This window comes from Temnothorax nylanderi, unplaced genomic scaffold (assembly GCF_030848795.1).
Source record: "Temnothorax nylanderi isolate EJ_2023f unplaced genomic scaffold, tnyl_v1.0 TNYL_tig0431_pilon, whole genome shotgun sequence".
Taxonomy (NCBI): Eukaryota; Metazoa; Arthropoda; class Insecta; order Hymenoptera; family Formicidae; genus Temnothorax; species Temnothorax nylanderi.
Window position 1 is genome coordinate 105,286 of NW_027249493.1, and position 22,605 is coordinate 127,890.

Consider the following 22,605-nt stretch of genomic DNA (forward strand, 5'->3'; position numbering starts at 1 on the left):
TCAGAAATTGATGGATTCGTTGTCGATACTTGCCGCAATTTCTGTGTCATTTTCATGACGCCTCTTCAAAGCCTGTCGCCTGTAAAGAAAAATAAAAATATTAATATATGAAACAACACTTGACAGAAAATTGGTGTAGTCGACAATAATGTTGAGTCAATATGAAAGAAGTTTAAAAGAATAGTGTAAATATGACAGCAATCCTTTGTTTATTTTTGTTTTATAAAACTAAGTATATAAGAATAGACGCTTCAGCTTTTATATTACTACATCAGGTAACTAGCCTGTGTCAAAATAGATGCCTTTGACATTTATATTGTTATTATTAGTAGCCAGTATAATCACAACGTATGCTTTTTTCATTTTTTAAACTAGTGCCGTCAGAATAGACGCATCTGCTTTCTGTATTAAAATATTATTAGTAATATTTTCCATAAATTTTGATTGTAAATGCCAGTACCGTCAGAACAGACGCTTCTGATTGTTATCATAATCAGTACCGTTGGAATAGACGCTTATGACATTTACTCTGCCAGTACCGTCTCAATTGACGCATCTGCTTTCTGTATTAAAATATTATTATTAATATTTTCCATAAATTTTTATCGTAAATGCCAGTACCGTCAGAATAGACGCTTCTGATTGTTATTGAAATCAATACCGTTGGAACAGACGCTTATGACACTTACTCTGCCAGTACCGTCAGAATTAACGCTTCTGATTGTTATTAAAATCAATACCGTTGGAACAGACGCTTATGACACTTACTCTGCCAGTACCGTCAGAATTGACGCTTCTGATTGTTATTAAAATCAATACCGGTGGAACGGACGCTTATGACACTTACTCTGCCAGTACCGTCTCAATTGACGCTTCTGATTGTTATTAAAATCAATACCGTTGGAACAGACGCTTATGACACTTACTCTGCCAGTACCGTCAGAATTGACGCTTCTGATTGTTATTAAAATCAATACCGGTGGAACGGACGCTTATGACACTTACTCTGCCAGTACCGTCTCAATTGACGCTTCTGATTGTTATTAAAATCAATACCGGTGGAACGGACGCTTATGACACTTACTCTGCCAGTACCGTCTCAATTGACGCTTCTGATTGTTATTAAAATCAATACCGTTGGAACAGACGCTTATGACATTTACTCTGCCAGTATCGTCAGAATTGACGCTTCTGGCACTCTATGTACTACCCTTACATTACTAATGACTATTAAGTATTATTACACGCTACGAATATGCATAACTAATTTTTAGTTCAATGTTAAAATAGACAAAGGATTGCGTATTTATCTTTTGCACAGATACTACTTATATTTTAGAATGTAACAAAACTTACAAAAAAATAAAAATTATTAACATTTTGCAATTTTTTAAACTATGTCGAAGAACAAAATTTGTGTGTGTGTGTGTGTGTGTGCGTGCGTGCGTGTGTGTGCGTGCATGCGCATATATGCACATGATCTTTACAAAAATATTCGTGAAAAAAAATATTATAGTAAGAAAGTTGACCTTGAGACCGACGCCCAAAGGCCAGTCGGCCTCCTTGACACCATTCGATCCTAAACTAACAATCGCAACATCGACACAGATGTCTGCCAAGCGGGAGGAGAATCCAGCAAGGGAGACGATGCGGACGAAGGCCGAGAAGAAGATCACAGACCCTCGTATCCACACTTCCACTCCTATTCCCGATAGTAATAACGAAAGCGACAAAGAGAACGTCAGTTTCTGAACGTGGATACGACAATTCCACTAGATGACAGCGACCATGAGGAATCGTTGGAACAGCTGATCCAGTCCAGCCAGCAGATCCAGGGTGATGACGCAGCGACAGCTGATTCTCAGCGTGAATGAAAGGTTGGTCCAGTTCCTGAAAAGAGATAAAGACATTATTAATAACGATGAATCAAAGCGAGATCTGTAACGAGTTTTTTATCATTTATATGATTATAGCATTAACGCTATTAATCAACTTTATTCTATTAACGCATATTATTTTAACGAGTAAAAAAAAAGGTTATAGAGATCTTAATATTAACGTAGCTCTACCTAATGAGCAAAGGTGACATAAGCCACGTTGCTAGAAGTAGTTGATATACTTTTTATTTTGATAATCTTATATTACATACTCTTAACATTAACGACTCTTCCAAACGAGCCAGATATATTTTAGTATAATATATATAATGATAGTATTATAAGCGAGAATATGCCCGAGCGCATATATATATATAATATTTTATGTTATTAAGCCAGATGGCTGAGATTATTATTATTACATGTCTTATTTAATGACATTGAGTCATAACGAGTCCAGACACATGTCAAATATAACAGTTTTACTGATGGAAATAGAATCAGCTGATTGTGCTGAACTTTGATAAATTGATTAAAGAATCACTTAATGATGACCTGTATTACTTCAGAGGGTCCTATAGAACACGTACATGCGTTTTATTTAAGATAAATACACGTGATTAACATTTTGACCACTTTTGATAAAAATCTGTAATTGTGATTCGATTTGCATATTATTGTGTTAGAACACTTAATATCGATCCACAGAACAAGCCTATATGGTTTAATCGCGGAAAAACACCGTATTTAATTTTTTGACAACTTCGGGCTTAACTCTTCAATTATCATCCGATTTAGATGTTTAAGGTCTCAAACGTTTAGTTTTGACTTAAATAAACCGTTTATGATGTCAAAAGTGAAAATTTATAATTAGAACAAAAAATCACCTGTTTCGGTGAGATTCGTCATTAATGATGCGAATCGAGTGCGACTAGTCTCAAACGTCTTGTTATCATCTACAGAGACTGCCCATGCGATAAAATCATCAAATTTTGCAATAGTTTAGATTTTCACCCTTTCGGGGTAACTTCTTTGTTTACAGTCCGAATGACTTTTTATTAGTCTTAAAATGTTTGTAGTGACTCCCAGAAGCGAGCCATGCAATAATATTTCAAAATTTATCAATATTTCACAATGTTGCAAAAATTTGCAAAAACTGAGAATAAGCCTAATAATGGAACTTTAACCATAGAAATGAGTTAGATTGATCTCAAATAACAATATTCTGAGGTGCTTTTCTCAAATTTTGCATTATTTCGGAAATTGACACTTTTTGGTCAATTGTTTAAATAATCGATTTTTTAGAGTTTTGACGTTGTAATATCATTTGTTGGGACCAAATAAAGACGTCCATAATGAAAAAACATTAATTTTCCTGGAATTGCAAAAGTTGATAAATAATGACGTACTTTTGTAATTCGCATAATTTACCGACTTTATGGTCGAAACCTGTTTACTTACCGTAAGAGGAACTAGGAAAATCCTCATTTAATCAAATCAAAGCAATTGTATTGATTTCACTGAAATTAGCGAAAATCGTAATTATCGATAAATATATATATTTAAATGCACAGAAAATCTTGTAATAAAATAAGAAAAATGTTCACCTAGTCAGAAATGCATAAAAATATATATATGAAGATTACATTGACAAACTGACAAAGGTCAGTTATATGAATAATTGAGATAGATAGATTATCTTTATTTAAATTACATATCCTTTTATGATATGTTAATACAAGTGCCTTGAATGCATTTTGCAAGCGCTCAAAGCGTTTAATATTAATTATCTATTAATTCCTGAAAAAGGGAAATTGATCAATTTTATATTGATATACTTACCTGGATACTTACCGGATGAGTCCTGTTAATAATAAATGTACCTGAAAATAAAAGGGATGAATGATTACGCGATATTAGCTACATAATGTTAATGAGCAGGGAAAATCCGCATTTATGTAAAGAATGTCTGATATTGCGTGACGAATGAATGATAAACGGGATTCATCATATTATTAATAATTTTGCATTAAATATTATTTGCAAAAGGGAAAGTTTGAAAACATGCAGTCGCATAATTAAATTGTTATTGCGTCATCTTGAACGTCGGCAGTTGCCTTTGACGTAACCTGATACCTTTGTTTACTTCTCGAGGAAGTTCCGAGAAACTTGTCTGAGTGAGTCGACTGCATGAGAGAGTGAGATAGCGACAGAATAAAACTGGCTGCTCATTGGCCCAAGCCGAGGTGGTGGGAATACACAGCCAGCTCGAGTATATAAGGACGAGCGATTTCAGCTCGAGGTTCTTTCCCATGGGTGCTTTCCCAGAGAAACTTTCCAAGAGTATTCGTGTAAATCGAGTTTAGAAGAAACATCTTAAGCGTAAATATTAACGATCGTGTACTCGTTTATGGGAAAGATTAGTTCGCGAATTCTTGCGTACTTGTAATTATCTTTCGCGCAGCGAACGATTGTTAAGCAACAATTATATTGTTAGATTACTCGACTCGTCGCGAGGATTAAGACCCGGCATTGTGCATTGCCGTTAGCCGTTGGAATTACTTTCCGTTTTGACAAATAGTGTACTCATGTACCAAAGTCTTAAAATATATCTTGTTATTGTTAATTCAATACAGATTAATAATTGATTGAATATTCCTATCCTAATATCCGGATATCATACACGTAACGCGAACGCGAGTGAAGGACTTTGAAATTACATCGTCTGAAGAACGTCTGAGCTGAGCCACGTAAAGATAAAATATTCTGGAAGGAAGGAAGATAATAAACCCATTGTCATTGCCTTTGACGGGTATATACGTTCTGTGTCAGCGTACAAAACACAGTGGCGACCGTATAAATTACATCCAAGTAAGTTAATTCTTATTCAAGACCACAAGTTCGGTCACAACCTAACCTTTATATAAAGTTTTATGTAACAAAAGTTCTAAATGTAAGAAAACCGGTCTACCTGTCAGTCAATCAGTCAGTCAGTCAGTCTGTTTGTCTGATTAAATTTTTCTATTCGTAAATATCAAGAGACACGGTAGAGCCTCGCGCCAAGTGCACACGGAGCGAGACCGCACCGTGCCTCTTACGCGAACGCACGAGTTGCGAGTACCCGAGATTTTGAGATCTCAATAACGAGTGAATAGATGAAATTCTAAGTAGGCTTGATCGATAGCTTGGGAGATTTGTATAATAAATATTTATCAAAGTGTCATCATAGATGCATAATGTATACTAACCTCTGTAACGCTCCTTTCTTCCGGGACAGCCTGTGGCAATACAAAGGCTTCTTCTCAAAACGTTTCACACCCATTATTTTAACTTATTTTTACCTTAGTCTTCCTTACTCTTCAATCTCACTTCACTGTTCACTTCACTGTTCACTTCACTGTAGCACGTTATTACACTCGCGTTATTACACTCGCGCCACTACACTATCGTCGCGACAGTATCGATCTATCTATATCTATCTCACTCCGCGATCGTCGTTGATTTGTCATAAACATATAGGCTGCGTTCGGAAAGCGCGCTATTAGCGCTGTTGCATTATTATGTCTTTATCGCTCATCAGGTGTAAAACAAGGATAGAATAAGCAAATAGCGCTAATAGCGCGCTCCCCGAATCCAGCCATAGACACGTAGATCGTGTTCACAATTTACATTACCAGTACTGAAAATCTGTACCTTACGTAACGTGATTTTTTTACATATTTACATTTGGAATAGATTTGTGTAGTGGCAGTACACGTAAGAACAAGGCCGTAGTATGTGTCATGTAAATGCGGTAAATGATATTACGGCATTTTATCCGCGGTATTAGTAATACTATGTCATTCGCTGGAGCCGGTACGTATTCTTACGAATTCATATCAATGAATTAGTAAAGAATATCGTTCAAAGAAAATTCCTAATATCTACTACAAATGCATACGTATTTGTAAAAATACGTATTGGCTCGAGCGAATATCATAATATTTATTACTAATACCGCGGAAACACCATGATATTATTTATATATGACACATACTACGGCCGTGTTCCGATATATACTGCCCGTACTAAAAATCTATTCGAAATCTAAAAGTAAAAAGATCCACATTACGTACTCTGTTAGGAATAATTAGTGGAATCGACGGCGATGCGTCGATGAATGGTCGCTTTCAAATACTGGTTGATATTTGTATCTTTTCGTCTTTATCATAATTATGTTTTGTTCATTGAACAATTGCAAATTATTCTATAATATTTCTATTCGTTTTTCAGTTCATTCTACATCAATACACAGTATATAATATACATACACTGCGCTTTCTGACTTTGCGTCAATTCGATACAGAGTAAAGACCATGATTTAGAAATAGGTAACAACTTTACCAATAAAATATTAAAAATTATTTATATACAGGGTGTCCTATTATAAATTTGACAGCGCTATATTTCGCGAACGGATGATTTCATTGAAAAACGTTTCAAGTAAAACTGACTTTGTTTCGAGGGGAACATCTTATGATAGACACACGTTTGTCCTAGGTGGAGGTGTTCCTGAGATTTTAAGGTGACCTTTGTTTATTTTAATGGAATCATACAACTTTCTTTATATAATATAATTCCTCTACTTATTTGGCATATCTATACTATTATTATAAAGAGACAGAGTTTGTCAGTTTGATTGTTTGTGTTCGATGATCTCGAAAACCAATGGATCGAATTTTTACCAAAAGTATATGAAATAGGGGTAGAATTTCCCGGGGAGTGTTACTGTGTGTATAGTTTTTTGTTACCGATTTTCTGGAAATCGGTTTTTTTAATTTTTCTAATTTTTCGAGAAATAAATGACCGAATTTTAAAGAATTGTATATAAAACAGGAGTAGAATTACCCGGGGAGTGCCATAAAGTGTATAATTTTTCGTTTTTTGTTAGCGATTTTTTGGAAACCGGTTTTTTTAATTTTTTTAATTTTTCGAGAAATTGACCGAATTTTAAAGAATTGTATATAAAACGGGTAGAGTTTCCCGGGGAGTGCCATAAAGTGTATAATTTTTTGTATCGATCTTTTTGGAAACTGGTATTAGAAGTTTTTCGAATTTTTCGAGAAATAATTGATCGAATTTTAAAGAATTGTATATAAAATGGTAGAATTTTCTGGGGAGTGCTATAAACTGTATAGTTTTTCGTTACCGATTTTTTTGGAAACCGGTATCTTTTTGGAAATCGGTTACAAAATTTTTCCAATTTTTTAGGAAATAATTGAGAGGAAGAGGGAATACATTAGATTTATATAAATCCTACATATTTATTAATAGAGCGTAAGCGTGTACGTATGTGTATAAAAGTGAGAGAAAGAGAAAGAGGGGGGGAGGGAGGGATGTGAATGTAACCGGGAATGTGTTGGTATGGGCATGTTTTGACATTCAATGCTCCTCGCCAGACTTCAATTCAATCCTTGCTCTTTGTTTCATACATAAATGGTTAAACTTATTTGTTATTTTCATGTTTATATTAAGTAAACTGTGGTTAGTTTATAAATGTTTATTAAGGAAAGAGGTCAATTAGCGGATTAGAGAGTGGCAAAGTTAAAATAATTGAGGAAGTAACGTCAACAGAGGTATACATGAATTGTCTTAATACATTTTTTAAGTTGGTTATAATACAAATGTAAGAATTTTAAAATTTTAATTTAAATAAATAATTAAGGTGAATTTAAAAAACAATTAATTACAGTACTGGACGATAATTTAGATGAAATTCTGAACAAGGCTTATGATAAATTTGCTGAACGAGGCTTATGATAAATTTGAATTGGAGCAAAATTATAAGTTAGAAATTGAAAGGCAGAAAATAGAAATATTTGGGTAGACGAGAAAAAAGAAAACGTATAAAAAAAAAGGTAAAGAAATAGAAAAGGAGAGAAAAAGAATTACAGGTAAGATTAGGTTTGAATAACAAGAATACGAAGGTCTGCTGTTGATTCTTGCACATACGTTTACTGGGACGCGGAAACACTTGCCGCGCGGCAATGAGCGACGTCGAAACGCGTCGAGACGCGTCGAGACTACGTCGAAATTATATGCGCAGTCATACCTACTTCTGTTATAGAGTAAAATCAACATTTCTTTTCTGTAAATTTTTACTTCCATTTGTGTTAAAGAGTAAAATCAACACTTTTTTTCTGTAAATTTTTATTCTCATTTCTGTTAAAGAGTCAAATCAACACTCTTTTTCTATAGCAGACATATGTTAAATCTACACATGTATGTGTTGATTATTTAATACAAAAATTTTAACCTGCAGATTTTTTTATAAAAGTACAAAACTACACATGTATGTGTTGATTATTTATTTAACACAAAAATTTTTCTTAGCAGATTTTTTCACAAAAGTACAAAAATTCGAGACTACGTCGAAATTATATGCGCAAAATTTTTACTTCCATTTGTGTTAAAGAGTAAAATCAATACTTTTTTTCTGTAAATTTTAATTCTGATTTCTGTTAAAGAGTCAAATCAACACTCTTTTTCTATAGCAGACATATGTTAAATCTACACATGTATGTGTTGATTATTTAACACAAAAATTTTAACCAGCAGATTTTTTCACAAAAGTACAAAACTACACATGTATGTATTGATTATTTAACACAAAAAATTTAAAAAAATTTAAAAAAATTTTTAAAAATTTTTAAAAATTTAAAAAAATTTTAAATTTTAAATTTTAAATTTTAAATTTTAAAAAATTTTAAAAAATTTTTAAAAATTTTAACTAGCAGATTTTTTCACAAAAGTACAAAACTACACATGTATGTATTAATTATTTAACACAAAAAATTTAACTAGCAGATTTTTTCACAAAAGTACAAAAATTTTCGAACAGTGTACTTTTTTTAAAATGCCTAAGATAAAGTTAAAATTGGGAAGGAAAACTCCTCAGGCTAGAAGAGAAGATCTTAGAAGACAACATGAAAATGCAGAAGAGCATGACGAACGCGTGTTTAAAATAGGTATGATAAGATCTAAGAAACATGCTCAAGAAAGTAGTATACAACGAGAATTGCGAATGTTGATACAGCAAACGCAATCAAATGAAAATAGGAATCGAGAATCGACATCTCAGACAGCAAAGCGTCTTGAAAGGCAATGTTCAAGGACGTCAATCAATAAAGAACATGAATCAAATATTGAACGTATACATCAATTGGAAAAAAATCAATTAAATAAAGTAGAGAGAAGGAGTAAAGAAACAAGTTCGCAGCGTAAGAGAAGATTAGAGGAACAACGACAACGGAAAGCACGAAAAATAGTTCAAACACAAAATGAATGTAGCTATAGGTCTGCATTAAAATATCAACCAGAAAATGATTATTTGAACATGAAAGAAGTCCAAATTGGAAAAATGGATAAAATCTGTGAGCATTGTAATGCGAAGAAATGGAAAGAGGAAGCGCCTAGCTTATGTTGTGCAATGGGCAGTTGCTTTACCAGAAATAGAGGAACCACCAGAGCCATTAAAAAGTTTAATAAATGGGTCACATTCATTATCAAAAAAATTTCTAGAGAAAATTAGAGAATATAATTCATTATTTCAGATGACTTCATTTGGAGCAAAACAGATAAGAGAGGGAAACTTTATGCCTACATTTAAAATTCAAGGACAGATTTATCATTACATTGGGAGTTTGTTTCCAAGTCAGGGAAAGGAGCCACAATTTTTACAGATTTATTTTACATCAGATGCAGAACAATTATCAACAAAAATAAATAAAAATGAAAATTTAAAAAGAGAATTGATAGAAATGCTCCAAAAAATAATGCAAGAACATAATAGTTATATTAAAAGTTTTAAGTATAACCTTGAACATAATTCAGAAAATGTGAAAGACGAATTTAAGATAGTAATTCATGCGGATCGAGTCCCTGTGAATGAACACAGGGGAAGATACAATGCTCCAAATACCAATGAGATGGCTATATTGCTGGTAGATAAAGATAAAGGTCCTAGAGACATCGTCTTAAAATGTCGAGATGGAGGATTGCAACGCCTGTCTGAGTTTCATCGGGCATATGATTCTCTCCAGTATCCCTTGATGTTTGTAAGAGGAGAAGATGGCTATTACTTAACTATCCCACAACAAAATAACACAAATAGTGAGAGAAATAAAACAGTAACATGTATGCAATTTTATGCATACAGACTTATGATTAGAGAAAGCAGTATGAATCATCTGCATTATTATAAAAATTTGTTAAATCAGTATAGTGTAGATATGATGGCAAAAATGATCACAGAAAGATTAGATTTTATACGTCGAAATCAAAAGAAAATGAGAGTTGATGATTATATACATCTAAGAGACGCACTAAATCAGGATGGTAATATGAATCCTGAAAACATTGGTCAGTTTATTATTCTTCCATCAACATTTACGGGATCTCCGCGTTATATGCATGAAAAAACGCAAGATGCGATGACATATGTGCGTAATTATGGACGCCCGGATTTATTTGTAACTTTCACTTGTAATCCAGAATGGCCAGAAATAAAGAATGAATTATTTAAAGGACAAAAATCATATGATAGACATGACATAGTTTCAAGAGTTTTTAATTTGAAGATGAAAAAACTAATAAAATTATGTACCAAAAGTGAAATATTTGGTCGGGTGAGATGTTACATGTATAGTGTGGAGTGGCAAAAACGAGGATTGCCACACTGTCATATATTATTATGGTTACAAACGAAAATTCAGCCAGATGAGATTGATAATTTTATTAGTGCTGAATTGCCTGACAAGATACGCGATCCTTTGTTATATGAAATTGTGTGTAAAAATATGATACATGGACCATGTGGTGAGTATAATAGAGCCTCACCATGCATGATCAATAATAGGTGTTCGAAAAAATATCCTCGGAAATTTCTTGCAGAAACACAAACCGGAAATGATGGGTATCCAACATACCAAAGAAGAAATCCAGAGGATGGAGGACAAATTGCAATCCTTAATTTACGAGGAAACACAATGGAGGTAGACAACAGATGGGTTGTCCCATATTGTCCAATGCTATTGCGATGCTTGGTTGCACATATAAATGTTGAGTATTGCCACTCGGTTCAGGCAATAAAATACATATGTAAATACATTAATAAAGGATCAGATCAGGTTACGTTTACGGTTCAGAATAAAAGAGATGAAATTACAAAATATGTTAATGGTCGTTACATAAGTACTTCAGAGGCGGTATGGCGATTTTTTGATTTTCAAATTCATGAACGATATCCAGCGGTTATACATTTAGCTGTTCATTTAGAAAATGGACAACGCGTTTATTTTACAGAAAATAATTTACAACAAGTCATTGAAAGTCCACGAAAAACTACACTTACTGCTTTTTTTGAATTGTGTAGAAATGATGATTTTGCAAGAACACTTTTATATCATGAAGTACCGAGTTATTACATTTGGAATAAAAATTCATTTACAAGAAGAAAACGTGGGAAAGATGTAGAAGGATATTCCGGAATAAAAAGAGATACAGCATTAGGAAGGATTTATACCATTCATCCAAAGCAAACAGAGTGTTTTTATTTAAGAATGTTACTGCACCATGTCCGAGGGCCGACTTCATATGAGAATTTAAGAACCGTAAATGGTGTGGTTAAATCTACTTTTAAGGCAACTTGCCAAGAATTAGGTTTATTGGAAAATGATAACCAATGGAAAGACACACTTGCTGAGGCCGCGATTTTGAAGTCGTCGTCGAGGTTGAGAGAATTATTTGCAATCATTTTAGTATTCTGTCAACCGGCTCAACCAAATATATTATAGGAAATATTCAAACAAAGTTTTTGTGAGGACATTCTATTAAGAGAGCAACGACGATGTAATGATAGCACAATAATATTATCTGAGGAAAACATCAATCAAGGACTGTGTGAATTGGAGGATAAGGTAGTAGCATTGAGTGAAAAATATTTGGTTAATTTTGGTATGCCTATACCGAAACGTAGTGAACAGAATGCAAGCGATCCCTATGATGCAATTTTAAGATTTCAGTTTGATAATAACGAGATGCAAAATTATGTACATGAAAATCTTCATAAATTAGTGCCTGATCAGAGACGGGCATTCAATATAATTATTAATAGTGTTATCAATAATCGAGGAAAAGTATTTTTTGTGGATGCTCCTGGAGAAACAGGAAAAACATTTTTAATCAATTTAATACTGGCTAAGGTGAGATCGACATGTGGGATGGCATTAGCAGTGGCATCGTCAGGTATAGCAGCAACTTTATTAAGTGGAGGTAGAACAGCACATTCGATTTTTAAATTACCATTAAATGTATCTATGGAACAAGAAACAGTTTGTAGCATTCGTAAAAATAGATCACTTGGAAAAATAATACAAGAAACAACATTAATAGTGTGAGATGAGTGCACGATGAGTCACAGAGCACATATTAAAGCAATTGAACGAACTTTAAAAGATCTTAAATCAAGCAAAAAATTAATGGGAGGGATAACAGTGGTTTTTGCGGGGGATTTCAGACAGACCTTACCAGTAATTGTAAAAGGAACTCGGGCAGATATCGTAAAAGCGTGTATAAAATCATCTTGGATATGGAATAATATGGAAAAATTAAATTTGCGAACAAACATGAGAGCACACTTTGGAGGAGATGTAGAATTTTCGAGGCAACTATTAAATATAGGAGAGGGAAAAATAGAAAACAAAAAGGGGAACATAACTATTGATCAGAAAATGGGAAAAATTGTTAATAATATAACTGAATTAATTTGCGAAGTTTATCCTGATGTTGAAAATCTTTTAGAAAAAAATGATCAATGGTTATGCGAAAGAGCAATCGTATCGCCCAGAAACGCATCTGCGGAGGAAATAAACAACATTATTTTGGAAAAACTGAATGGAGAAATAAGAGAATATAAATCTATAGACACTGTCATTAATAATGAGGATGCAGTACACTATCCAAATGAATTTTTAAATTCACTAAATCCGGCAGGTTTTCCACCGCATAATCTAAAACTAAAAGTCGGAACACCAATTATGTTATTACGTAATTTGAATCCACCAAATCTATGCAATGGAACTAGGTTGCAAATTAAAGTAATGCATACAAATATTATTGAGGCGATCATTTTAAATGGAGCAGCAACAGGAGAAATTGCATATATACCACAAATTCCGATGATACCAACGGATTTGCCGTTTCAATTTAAAAGACTGCAGTTTCCCATAAAGGTATCCTTTGCAATTACAATAAATAAATCACAGGGTCAAACTTTTAAATATATTGGGATAGATTTGCGAATGGATTGTTTTTCGCATGGACAATTATATGTAGGATTATCAAGAACAGGAAATGCAGAAAATCAATTTATATTAATACCAGAGAGTAATAAAACAAAAAATATTATTTATCCAGAGGTGTTGTGAAAAAATAATATAGATATATTATATATATAAAGACAAATGTCCTGACACTGATTGACTGACTGACTCATCAACGCTCAGCCCAAACTCCTGAACCTAGAAACATGAAATTTGGAGAGTGTATTCCTCTCATGACGTAAGCACTCACTAAGGAGTATTAAGCTATTTTTATTTATAGTGGAATAGGCCTACTGGGGAAACCACTAAAAAAAACGCATTTATAATAGTACCTCAAGGGTGTTACGTGCGAAACCAACAAAGGGAGGCCTCGCACTGCACCAGAACGCATCAAAATAAATTAATGCCAGCGTGAGCATCGTACCTTCAATTCGGCACATAAAATTGTTAACATAAATGAACGACGCGGAGTGTTTGTGACATTGTTACAACTCAAGTCTGGTTTTTAATAAATAATAAATGTGAAAACGATACAACATGTGTAAGAAGCGGGAAATATTTAGCGAATAATTCAACATGTACAAATATAGTCGTTTATTAAATGATCGTCGGAATGTCTAGAACGTACGAGACGCTCTCGAATAAATATCCGCGTTACCTGAATTGTCTCGCGTGATAATCTCGCTCTTTTCACGTGGGCCCTACGGCCCCTTTACCCCGGGACGCCACCGAGCTGGGGGTATAAATACCGGCCCTGCGAAGCCGCAGATCAGATCTTCGGCAGATTCAGTTCGCGCAATTTCTATATCGCACTTCGCCGTCATAATTCAAAAGGAACTTAGCCGCGAGAGCATCACGTACCACAATTCGGACTTAGGCGCGAGAGCATCTCGTACCGCAATTCGGACTTAGCCGCGGGAGCAGTTATTTGTCAAAAGAACTTAGCCGCGGGCGCTTTTATCGCCGACCGAACTTAGCAGCTACCACGTGATTGCTGAGCCTTGTCTCCGAAAACTCGCGTATCGTTGTTGACTCGCCCGAAGAGTAGTGGCTGTAAAAAAGAAAAAGGTTAAAAAGTGCTTAACAATAAACACGCTGCATATTTCGTTTAAACAATTGCACTCTACTTAATTCTTACCTACCTTCAACTCGTATTCTCACCTGTCGATGCGCGCCTCCCTCAGGGCGTTCTCGTATGTCTTCACCTTAGATGCGCGCCTCCCTCAGGGCGTTCTCTAGTCTTTTCTAACCTCTCCTCCTTCAACATAAAAAGGGGAATTAAAATAAAGAACACCGACTATCGAGTTGCCGAATTCGTGCACAGTTAAGGAACACACACACACACACACACACACACATATACACCATTTCTACATTGGCTCGACGACACACACATCCATTCAGAGAGGCCATCGTATCACAGAGGAAGTCGAGCTTTACACACCTTGCCGGGGTCAAACTAAAAGTTGTAACAAACAGATCACACGGTAAGTCTGACGTCATCAATGGTGCGGTCGAGGCGTTCGGGCCGGGCTCACCAATTAAAAAGGCTGCGTCGAGCCTACTATTCGGCTGGAGAATTCGATCCTAGGATTTTAAACCCCGTTCCATCTCAGCCCGAACCAACCGAACCTCTCGCAGACGTTCAGTCCGTTCGCGACTCACCCTCCACGGCTCCGGCCGTCGAAACGCGGCCACTACCTAAAATTCGGGAAAACGTAGCATTAACTCGGAAAATTCGCCTCATCCTCCGAGACTATACCGCGACTCAAAATTCGACTTACCTTCGAGTTCCCCTTGACAGAGCTCACTAGTTTTAAATTTTCAATGCGCGACACCCATCCCGACGTTCCGATTTGAAAAATTCGGATCGTAACAAGGGTGATGCGGAAATCTATTGACGTTAAATGTAAATATACGCTAGCACTTATTTGCGTGTTTTATTACATATGTCCTCCGGGGGAAGCTTTTATTACATATGTTTTCCGGGGCGAAGCCCGGGTAACCAGCTAGTAAAAGTATAAAGGTAAAGCTATCAAAAAATCAATAGTTTACGGGATATTTTATATTATATATATTATGATTTATATGTAGCATAGTAAGACGAATCAATTGATGTGAGAAAAACATAGTTACTTTCTGAAAAAAGTATGTAATTGCACATTATAAATTGCATTATTTTTTTTAAAGCAACTATGCGTTGTCTTTAAATCAACTTACTCATTCCACTATTTTACGCATAAAAGTAGGTACAATTATTAAAAAATGAATAGTTTACAAGATATTTTATATTTCATGTCAAAATATATGCCAGAATAAAATATAACATCTCGCAATATATTGATTTTTTGATAACTGCTAGCTTACCTACTTTTATGTGCCAAATAACTACAGGAATTATGTTATACTAGCGTTATACTTGCGATGGCCCTCGCGGGTGTTGACGCAATGTGATTTCTGCCCAGTGCTCTGAATGTCAACGTGAAGAAATTCAAGCAAGCGCGGATAAACGGCGGGAGTAACTATGACTCTCTTAAGGGCCGCCTACCTTGAGTGGGGTGGGGGAGGCTGCCACCCTCAGTCTCTTCCTGCCCCGTGGAGCTATGGTTGCTCGTTCGCAAGGAGGCGTAAGATCTTACAGCCTCAAGTCTGCCCCACCTCCAAGTTGGTGCTCGCCGGGCACCCGGCTTGCCGGGTGGCGGACGGGGTTCAGACGATACGGGAGCACACCCTGGGCTCTCGGCTGATCAAAGTGATCAGTGCTATCGGGTAAATTCCCGTCAGGGCAACGAATAGGTATCTTAAGCCACCATGTACCGAATACCTATTAAATGATTAGCTGATGCGATACATGGTAGTGAGTGGCGACACTCACGACGGCGACTCGTCACACGTGAGCTGGGAGGCGCTCGACACGAGTACTGAGGGCGATCGCAGAAGAGCGATTCAATTCATACCTGCAGGATCGCTCAGCCAAGTCCCGTTGTTATCAGGAACCGCACTGCCACAAAGCGGTAAGACGCGCCAAAGGCGTGAAATGCCTCATCATCTAATTAGTGACGCGCATGAATGGATTAACGAGATTCCCACTGTCCCTATCTACTATCTAGCGAAACCACTGCCAAGGGAACGGGCTTGGAAAAATTAGCGGGGAAAGAAGACCCTGTTGAGCTTGACTCTAGTCTAGCACAGAAAATCGGTAACGAAAAACTATACACTTTATGGCACTCCCCGGGAAATTCTACCCCTACTTCATATACTTTTGGTAAAAATTCGGTCCACTAACTAATGAGTAGTTCGCGGTCATACATACATACAGACGACGGTACTTATATATATAGATTAGCGTTTCGGCCCGCGCTTCGTGCGGGCCTCAAAGCTAGCGCGTGGACCTCAAAGCTAGGAAACTATAGATCTATATGAGGAAGCAATGTGCAAGTTTCTACTTGCACACTTAAAAGCTATGAGGAAGCAATGTGCAATTTTCTACCTGCACACTTTTTTATTATCCTAAAACATCATTTTTTGAAGTCTCAATTATTGAGATTTGAGATGTTCTAACTGTCCCCCTTAGAAAGAGATGAAATAGTGAGTAAACTAAGGTTTAAAGTTAACCGACGTTTGTCACGACAATAGATTTCCTCGTCACCCATGAGGTACTATTGTTGACGCGTTTTTTTTTAAGTGGTTTCCCCTGTAGGCCTAGTCCACTAAAAAATAATATTAGGATATAATCGAATTTTTATGATTATAACTATAACAGAGAAGAAAATAAAACTATATATATTATTATACATATACTCTTAGAGACAGAGTAAAAAATTTAGAATATTTTTTCTATTTTTTCATTATATTTTTTACTATATATGTGTATACATATAAAAACTCGATCATTTTCTAATATTATTTTTTACACACTCGTCTTTGTGACAAATATGATGCCTTGTTCAGACACGATGCCTTGTTCAGACACGATGTCTTGTTCAGACACGATGTTTTGCGCAGACATTATATTGTTTACACACTCGTTTTTGTGACAAATATGATGCCTTGGTCATACACGATGCCTTGTTCAGACACGATGCCTTGTTCAGACTCGATGTCTTGTTCAGACACGATGCCTTGTTCAGACACGATGTCTTGTTCAGACACGATCGATGTCTTGTCAAGACACGATGCCTTGTTCAGGACACGCTGTCTTGTTCAGCACGATGTCTTATTCCGAAACGATGTCGTGTTCAGACACTTATGTTTGCGCAGACATTATATTGTTTACAACACTCGTTTGTGACAAATAATGATTGCCTTGGTCATACACGATGCCTTTGTCAGACACGATGACTTGTTTCAGACCGATGTTTGTTCAGACACGATGCCTTGTTCAGACACGATGTCTTGTCAGTTAAAGATGCTGTTCAGACACGAGGTCTTGTTCAGACACGATGTTTTGCGCAGACATTATATTGTTTACACACTCGTTTTGTGACAAATATGATGCTTGTCATACACGATGCCTTGTTCAAACACGATGCCTTGTTCAGACTCGATGTCTTGTTCAGACACGATGCCTTGTTCAGACACGATGTCTTGTTCAGACACGATGTCTTGTTCAGACACGATGTCTTGTTCAGACACGATGTTTTGCGCAGACATTATATTGTTTACACACTCGTCTTTGTGACAAATTTGATGCCTTGTTCATAAACGATGCTTTGTTTAGACACAATGCCTTGTTTAAACACGATGTCTTGTTCAGACACGATGCCTTGTTCAAACACGATCGAAATTTATCCTTTTTTTTAGTTGAAGTACCCTCCGCTTACCCGTTCTTATTAGCTCTCATAAATTAAGAATATATAATATTGTTTTTTACCGGCTGAAATACTCACCGCTGACCCGGCATTATTGGCTCTCCTCTAATTTTTTTGCATGTCAATTTACAAAATTTCTCGATATACAACATTTTTTGTAAAATATTTTGAATTTCTCTCAATAAGATGTCCTTGATTGCTGTTTTCATCGACTTTAACTTTGACACTATCCCTTTTAGTTGCTCTTGAGAATGCTACATAGAGTTGTCCATGAGCAAATACGGGTTGTGGCAGATAAATCCCAACTTTTTCTAAAGTTTGTCCTTGGGATTTATTGATTGTCATAGCAAATGCCACTCTAATAGGAAACTGTCTTCGTTTGAGCTTAAACGGGAGTTCCGAGTCATTTGGAAGGAAATCTATCCTTGGTAAGAAGACAATCTGACCTCTGGCAGGGCCAGTTAGAACCTCCGCATAAATAAGATTAGGTTTCAAATCAGTAACAATAAATCTTGTGCCATTGCATAGTCCTTTCTTTGTATTCAAATTCCTTAACAGAATAATTGTAGCACCGACTTTTATTTTGAGTTGATGAACTGGCATCCCAGAAGGTGTCACAGAGTTTAAAAATTCAGTCGGAAAATTCAATTGCTCTTGTGGATCATCACTCATAATAGAGTCAATTGAGAGATATTCCTTTTTCTCTCCTTCCATTAGATGAAGGATTTCATCATTAATTTTAAACGTGTCTTCATTCTTTGGACAAAGGATCGCTCGATCATGATTATCTCGAACTTGTTCCATGGTGATTTTATCACCAAAAATCTCACTGATAAGAGATCCTTTTGATATAAAATCATGAGGGATTTCAATTGTATCAGGATGTAGTCCATCTGTATTTGACAATTTACCATCTCCGAGTTGCAACAGCCAATTTGCAAATTCTCTTTCATCTCCAGTTTTCATATTTTGCTGGAGTTTAACTTGAGTTACATTTCTCCATAACGGGTTATATTTTACAGTTGACTCAATTATCGTTGTTTTTTGTGCATGAGGCACTATAGGTAGATTTTGTCTGAAATCTCTTGCAAATAGAATAACTTTTCCTCCAAATGGTTGTGATTTCTTCATCAAATCTCTGAGAAGTTTATCAACTGCTGTTAAGACATGTCCTACAGTCATACTCACCTCATCCCATATGATGAGTTTGGCAGATATCAGTTCTCGTGCAGCTTTAGAGTTTCCTCTGATATTTGATTTCGCACCATCATCAATTGGGATGGTAAGCTTGAACAGGGAGTGATAGGTTTTTCCTCCCTCTAGAAGTGTTGCAGCAATGCCAGTTGATGCACATGGAAGAACCTCCTCGTTTTTTCCTCGGATAACACTCAGAAATGTGTTAAACAGATAGGTTTTACCACTACCTGCAAACCCATCTATACAAAATAGCCGCTGTGGTTCATTCTCATTATCAATTGCTCGCATAACTAAATCGTACACGTACTTTTGCTCAGCATTTAGTGTCGATAATAAATAGTCACCACGTCTTCTTTCCTCATCTACATTATATTCTGTTACGTAAATAATCACTGGATTTGGATTTGACAATTGGAAATTTTCACAACTACTTCCATTATTCCTTAGAATTTCTTGTATATGATTTAAAGCCATATTTTCAGGATTGACAACATTGCTGTGTACAAAGTCTTCAATCATGTGTTCTTTGTATTTATTCCAAAGAGTTGGTACATCAGTTGGAGTTCCAAAGATGCAAATATAAGTAAATAGCTCTCGAAGCTGTGCAGGCATATGGGATCCTGTCGCTTCTTCCATTGTTTTTTCCCAAAGATCATCAGCTTCTACCAAATTCTTTGCAATTGCCGCATCCTTGAACGTCTCATAAAGAACGTTATTGACAGTTCTCAGATCCTCAAAACATTTAGCTCCTGCCACATGGAGAAGAAGAAAGCGGAGATAAAATCTCTCAGTGTCTTTGATGCTCACTGTGTAAAGCCTTGTAATTACTTTATTAACACCTTTTTTGCGTGGCTTCCACTTAGTTTCTTTCTTTTCATAAATGTATTGAGAAGAAATATCTGTATAAAGAAAATGCATTGCATTTTCATCAGATTGGTTCAATTTGAACCATGCAGTCAGCGTAGTATCTCGGGTGAGCTCTCTTTGAGCAGCTTGCTCTTCATTTCCCGCTTTGAAATAAACCATTTGACGATTAGGCAAATGGACTGCCAGTCTTATTACTGTGTGAGACTTCATGAATAGATCGTATCTATTCAGTCTCCACATTGCTTCTGGAGCACTAACATATCTTGCATCTAGGAATGAGTTAACTTCATCTACTTTAATGAGCCTTGTGCCATCTCGTGTTTGCACTTCAATTGCGGCACAGTCAAATCCTTTGTGAATGTACTTATATAAGTATTTTACGCTCTTCACTGATGAGCATATTTCCAAATTGATGTGCCGATCATATTTCATGATTAAATATGGCGAATATGGTACCACCCATCGATTGTCAATTTCTTTTCCTCTGACAATGTATTTTTTCCCAGTATTCCTTCGTTGATACATGGGATATCCATTCACATTAGCATTTGTTTCGTCTCGAAACTCTTTTGGAAAGCCTTTTGAGCATTTTCCATCGTCACCAGTGTAAGGATATCTCTGAGATTGGTTGCCACACGGACCATGAATCATGTGCTTCAGAACTTTTGCATTAAGTTCTGGATATCTTTCTTCGTCAGGAATTTCAGCCCATACCATCATGTCAATGACTTCTTGAAGTCGAGGCTTATCTTCATCACTCAACATTGCAAGTAAATGCAAATGTGGAAGTCCTCTTTTTTGGAACTCAATCACGCCTGCATAGGCTATGATATTTCCAAAAATTCCATTTTGGATTAGATCCTTCATAACCTCTTTGACATCCAAGCTGAATGTTTTAGCGACCAAATCAGGTCGATACTCTAATGGGCATCCATCAAGGTTTTCCTTAATTTCAGGGCATTGAGGATTGCAAGTCATCGTAAGAAAAATGTCTGGTTTACCAAACTTTCTGACCAAAGACATGGCATCTTGGTACCTTTCTTGCATATTCCTTGGACTGCCCATAAATGAGGATGGTAATATTACAGGTATACCAGCTGTAATTCCTTCTTTTTGTGCTCGATTATCAAGATGATCCATTAACCCTGAATAAAGTTCAGCTCTTAATTGAGGCTGATTCAATTTAATGCAATTAAGCCTATTGGCTTCAGTTTTCATATAGGCATCAAGTATAAATTGACACCTCAATTTGCCTGCTCTTTGAAATTGGCTAAATTCTGCTCTTGGTGCCAGCAAGTGAGCGTAATAGTCCATTTGCGTTACTTTGAATCCTGGATATTGAGGATTATGAGATTTCAATTCTGAATGCCATCCATTATTACCGTATGGATATAATAAAGGGTAACACATTGGGTCACATCTTTTGTCCAGAATTGAAATTTGTTGGACATCGTTCGAATTTTTGTTATAAATCCGAATATCTCTCTCAAATGGAGGCTCACCATCAACATTTTGAAAGACCACGGCTATTTCATTAGCTCGTGGAGCATTGTATCTTCTTTGATCATGTTGAGGATCATTTCGAAAGCACAACATCAAATTTGGAGCTTGAGTGCCTCTCGGATTAAGATCTTGTTCAACTTGACACATCATCTTAAAAGTCTTGGCAAATTCATTGCATTGGATCATGAAACATGATAAATCTCTCATCAGGGCTGGATCACACCCTTGGTTGGCTTTGTTATTCATTCTATGATGAACAGCTTCTTTCGTATCCAAAAAGTAAAGTTGTGCATATCGTGGGGGTTGCCCATCACATGGGCGCATTGCTTTCGAGGTCAAATGATGATATTGCCCATGAATCTTTAAGGGGGTAGTCCTCTAAATAATTTTTTAAAAAGAAAAAGATGGACGAAGCCCTCCACGTCAACCTCGAAGGGATGCTGTATGGGCCAGGCATGTATGGACTAGAGGTATGTTGAACTAAACTGCAAAAAATGTAATCCGAAACTTCAAACGCGTTTTTCTCGAAACGGTGTTTTTGAAATCAGTGGCCGGCATAACGTTTTATCGACACGTACGATTTTGATCGGACTTTGCGTTTCGCATTCTCAATTGAATTATCTAGTCCCCTACGTAGCCGTTTTTGGATCCCTTGAAAAATCTGTGCTCGGTGCACGTTTCTGTGCCGATTTTAGGCTGAAAAATAACGTTTTTTTTTAAACGTTTTTTTAACACGTCATCATTTTTTATTTTGTTTTTTTTTTCAATTTTCCTACGTAGGGGACTGGATTTAGCATTTGACAATAACTTAAAAACATTTATTTTGTTGCAGGACCAATCGGAAGACCCCCAGGCCGGCCACCGAAAATGGGCGTTTCCAGGACAAGGGGTGCTTTCACCTCGTGCAGCGGTCACGGGAAGCGGCCGATGGAGTAAAAAAAAATTATGCCCGAAAGCTATTTATATGATTAATAAATGGATACACTCAAA

At 36.1% G+C, this 22,605-nt stretch overlaps 1 protein-coding gene and 1 long non-coding RNA gene across 2 annotated transcripts; one reads left to right on the top strand and one right to left on the bottom strand.

The window, feature by feature from the left end:
• Positions 1-21,939, bottom strand: LOC139782636 (uncharacterized). Its single transcript, XM_071721650.1, has 4 exons — positions 18,268-21,939; positions 1,681-1,890; positions 529-563; positions 1-79 (listed from the first exon to the last, which is right to left on the bottom strand). Exons 1-4 carry the CDS (start codon positions 21,937-21,939, stop codon positions 1-3), a joined length of 3,996 nt encoding a protein of 1,331 aa, XP_071577751.1.
• Positions 21,940-21,981: 42 nt separating this feature from the next.
• Positions 21,982-22,605, top strand: LOC139782641 (uncharacterized). Its single transcript, XR_011720936.1, has 2 exons — positions 21,982-22,085; positions 22,448-22,605. It is a non-coding gene; the product is annotated as an uncharacterized lncRNA (long non-coding RNA).

Bases quoted from the DNA above. Each gene is read 5' to 3' on its own strand.
- LOC139782636 (XM_071721650.1), bottom strand. From the start codon at position 21,939: ATGCGCCCATGTGATGGGCAACCCCCACGATATGCACAACTTTACTTT. The intron at 564-1,680 runs GTCTGTGATCTT...ATTTTAATACAG, and splicing joins GTGGAAGTGTGGATACGAGG to AAAGCAGATGCGTCAATTGA. The intron at 80-528 runs GTAAATGTCATA...TTTTCTTTACAG, and splicing joins ATTGAGACGGTACTGGCAGA to GCGACAGGCTTTGAAGAGGC.